The following is a 4,058-nucleotide window of genomic DNA, read 5'->3' on the forward strand; positions in this document are numbered from 1 at the left end:
TGCGATCTGCGTGACGGTGAAAGGACGGCAGCAGCAACAACAAGCCGAGGCAGGCTTACAGGAAGACCGTGCACGCTGCTGGCGTGAGGGCGTCGGACGTGAGCCGTGCCGTGGCTGCTGTGCGCCCGGACCTCGCGGACGTGTCGTTCCGCCGCGCGCGCCGCATGGCCTGCATTGCGAGCCGCACGGCGAAGGTTGCTGCTGCGCGCAAGGCCCGCTCCGCGAAGATCACGTTCTCGCGCAAGTCCGTGCGCGCGAAGCGCAATTAGGCTGCGCTGCGGCGACGCCTGCGCGCGGGCGTGTGCTGCTGCCGCTGCCCGACTGCGAGGCGCCAGCCGATTCGTCTGCGTTGTTTCTCTCCTTTTTCTTCGCATTGCGCGCTTTCCTTTTGTGCTTTATCATTCCCCGCCTCTGCGAAACACGCGTCGCCTCTTCACCGCCGCGCTCGTGCACGGCATCGCCGTCGGCCGCGGGTGACGGAGACAGGCGCGACGTGAGTTGAGGCGAGGCCGAAAGAAAAAAAAATATGTACGTGGGCGCGTGGGCGCGGATACCCTCCTGCCGAGACTGCAGCGTGCGCTGCGGTCATGGCAAGGGTGGGGAGGGGGCAGCTGCGTCGAGTCCGATGGCGTCGTGCGCGTGTGTCCGAGCGGCGCCGACGCCGCGTCTCCACTTGCGTTCCTCTTGTCGGTACTCCCAAGCTCCGTCGTAGGTGCTGCGTCGTTGCGGTGCGTGATGTGATGAGGGCCGGTGCGTGTGTTGGAGTCTGCCGCTGTGAAGCTGGTGCAACGCCAATCATATGTTGGCTCACACAGACGCGCACATATGTGTGTGTATGACTGCACACACACGCACGCACACCCGGCTCGCCGGCGAGGTTTCGGCGCCGCGCCAGTTGGTGTCAACGACTGTGCTACTGCTGTGGTGTCATGCATGTCAGTGGAGTAGCTGATTTCTCGCTTGTGCGCCATATTTTTTTCTCTCCTCTCTTCACATATTCTCGTTCACTCGGGTCTCTCGCACCGCTGCCGGTCGCTCTCCCTGACATTCCATCCGCGTTCGGTGCGGGAGGTTTGACGACTCGCGCGAGCCTGCATCATTGCCTCGGGACGAGGTGGCCCGATCTCTTGTGCGACGTGTCCCGCACCGCCGCCTCTTAATGTGGCGTTTCGCACTTCACCTCGACGTTGCTCTTTCCAGGCTTTGCTCGCTGTTCCGGGATACTACTCCACGCAGACTCGAAGGAGGTCGTCGTGGCACATCACACATCAGAGGAGAGTGCGCACCTACGCGGTCGCAGGCACACGACCCTTTAGCACTGCTCACGCGAGCAGGCGAGGGACTTACCAGGAGCTCTTTCTCTTCGTGCCGTGCCGTCCGCGCGCCGCTAGCTCACATCTTGCGTTGCCCACGCCTTCACTACCCTGCGCAGCACTTTACGCATAAACCTTAGAGGTGGCATTACTAAGGCCCAACGCACGCGCAGACAAGCAGCCAGACAGCACTCTCCCGCCGACGCCTGTGCGCCTCTCTTTCTCACAAACCCTTTGGTGATGCCCCTCACCCTTGTGGATGCGTACGACCTGGCGCTGAAGGCGCTGGACCCCGCCGCGTGGGAGCTTTTTCGCGCGCTGAAAGAACGTATTCTACACTCAGCCGCGTGTCTACTCGCCCGTGTGGAGCTGACCGCCTTGCGCCCAGCGGTGACGGACAGTGCAACGGCTTTTTCACCCACCGCCGCCTCATGCGTGCAGCCGACCGTCAGGTCTGGGGTGCGCGACGCGGAGGCGACGGATACCGCATCGGTGGCGGCTGAGCTGCTCCGTTACCTGCGCGAGACGCTCCACGCAGGTGCTGTCCACACATTCGAGGAAGGGCTCGACTCACCAACGACGTCGGCTCCCGCACGTCTCGTGAAGGATCTGTCACGTGTGCGCCAGCAGGTCGCCTCAGCGCAGTCGCCATCTTCGTCTCCGCGCTGTCCTGGACTCGTACTCGCGGAGCTGAGCATCTTATGCCAAACCGCTCTAGCGTTGTCGGCGCTGTGGATGAGCACAAAAGTTTGGGCAACGTTATGTGAAAGCTCTACACTGAGCGCCATCGTCGCTTGCTTCCTACGTCTCTCCTCGCCACAGGGCAAGGACCAAACCGTAGACGCCTCGTACCTAGAATGCGGCACCGTAGGGCCAGTGACAAGCGCCGAGCGGTGCCCATGCACAGGTGATGCTCTGGACGTCGTTCCGATGGAGCCGGCGAACGCGGACCAGCTGTGCCTCGCCTCCACACCGCGGTCCTCATCTTTGGCTCCTGTGCCCTTAGAGCATCGGTCGTGCGTGGAGACTTGCAGTATGCAGGTAGGGGCCGCTGGTGGGCTTGAGGGCGGTGCTGCCTGTGTGTCTAGCGAGATCATTGTTGACGGCTACGAAAACATATCGTGCGGTCCGCTGGCTCCCATGACGTGGCTCGACGGCGGTGTTGCGGATGCGGCGGAGTCGCTGGCGAGGGACATCGAGGACGTCGAGATAATTTTGCTCCGGTGCAGCGAGTACACGGTTCCCGTCTGAAGGCTCTTGTGCTTCGATTAGAGACAGGAGACATGCATGGAGGTGACGCTGTGGGCGTGCGCGTGTGTGGTGGTGCACTGATGTCTGGCAGTTCGCTCTTCTCACTAGCGGGGTGGAGTGACAACAATTTTCGCCGGTCCTTTTTCCAGAGAGAGAGAGTTCAGTCTCTCGCGGGGCTCGAGGGGCGCCACGGACAGTCTCCCGTTGGCTGGCCAGCGTGAGATGCACGGCGTTCCTGCAACAAGTGCTGCGGCCGTTCGTGGAGGAGCTGTGTCCGCACCATATGAGAAAGCTGTGTCGTTAACAAGCGGACCGTAGGGATGGGTCGTGTGATGGTGCCGAGGAGGTTGTGGACGGGTGAACACGTCCTCCTTGTCGCTCGTGTTCAAAGCAGGTGCAGAAAAAAAAACACACAGACACGGGCAGCGACGCGACGGCAATACCCCCCCCCCCCCCACGCAGACGACCGCCTTGCTTCCTTGTCCACTAAACGAACTGGCAGAAGACGGCACGCGAGGGGGGGGAAGGGGTTGGCGAGAGAGAGAAACAACGAGCGCCACTGTTTCGTGCGACGGCGCTGCTCTCGCGGCGGTGCCCGATCACTCGCCGCCACCCCCGTCTCCCTCTCCCTCCCGCCATCACTAACACCCCTCTTCTCTCTCTCTGTGCTGCGCTGCTCGCAGCGATTTGTGGCAGAACGGGCCTGTCCGTGCGCACCGGGTTTGCTACTACTCGTGCAAGGATACATGCGCAGAAAGCCAATCTCGGAGCAATGCATGCCCGGGTGTGTCTCTCTGGGTGCGCTTGGTTGGGCCGCGCGCTGGAGTCCTGTTTTGTCGGCTCGACGTCTTTCCTGTTTCACATCGCTGCCTCACTTTTCTCTGGCCCTGCACCTCCTCTCTCTCCCTTTCTGCTCTGTCACGCGTCCTGTGCGCCACTCCCACACGCATCGCGCTGCTGCTCCGCGCATCCCCCACGCTCGTCTCCTCGCTGCGACCCCCCTCCCGCCGCGCGCCGACAGAACTGCGCACGAATCATGTCGCACTCTGCCGATCTCCAGTGGATCCTGGTCCGCCAGAACAGCCGCTTCCTGCAGAAGCGCGGCGGCATCCGCATGAGCAACGACCCGTTCAACAGCAACGGCAACTGGACGAAGCGCCACTGCGGTTTCCTGAACGAGAAGGCTGCTGTTGTGAAGCCGGCGAAGGATGGTGCGATCTGCGTGACGGTGAAGGACGGCAGCAGCAACAACAAGCCGAGGCAGGCGTACAGGAAGACCGTGCACGCTGCTGGCGTGAGGGCGTCGGACGTGAGCCGTGCCGTGGCTGCTGTGCGCCCGGACCTCGCGGACGTGTCGTTCCGCCGCGCGCGCCGCATGGCCTGCATTGCGAGCCGCACGGCGAAGGTTGCTGCTGCGCGCAAGGCCCGCTCCGCGAAGATCACGTTCTCGCGCAAGTCCGTGCGCGCGAAGCGCAATTAGGCTGCGCTGCGGCG

At 62.9% G+C, this 4,058-nt stretch overlaps 2 protein-coding genes across 2 annotated transcripts; both read left to right on the forward strand.

Annotated features, from left to right (window-relative positions):
- Positions 1-1,553: 1,553 nt before the first annotated feature.
- LmxM_11_1120_1 (uncharacterized protein) lies at positions 1,554-2,564 on the forward strand (the record flags this gene model as incomplete). Its single annotated transcript, XM_003886555.1, has 1 exon — positions 1,554-2,564. One exon carries the CDS (start codon positions 1,554-1,556, stop codon positions 2,562-2,564), a length of 1,011 nt encoding a protein of 336 aa, XP_003886604.1.
- Positions 2,565-3,600: 1,036 nt separating this feature from the next.
- Positions 3,601-4,044, forward strand: LmxM_11_1130a_1 (uncharacterized protein; the record flags this gene model as incomplete). Its single annotated transcript, XM_003886556.1, has 1 exon — positions 3,601-4,044. One exon carries the CDS (start codon positions 3,601-3,603, stop codon positions 4,042-4,044), a length of 444 nt encoding a protein of 147 aa, XP_003886605.1.
- Between the last annotated feature and the right edge of the window lie 14 nt (positions 4,045-4,058).

The sequence above is a fragment of the Leishmania mexicana genome, contig 10 (assembly GCF_000234665.1).
Source record: "Leishmania mexicana MHOM/GT/2001/U1103 WGS CADB00000000 data, contig 10, whole genome shotgun sequence".
Taxonomy (NCBI): Eukaryota; Euglenozoa; class Kinetoplastea; order Trypanosomatida; family Trypanosomatidae; genus Leishmania; species Leishmania mexicana.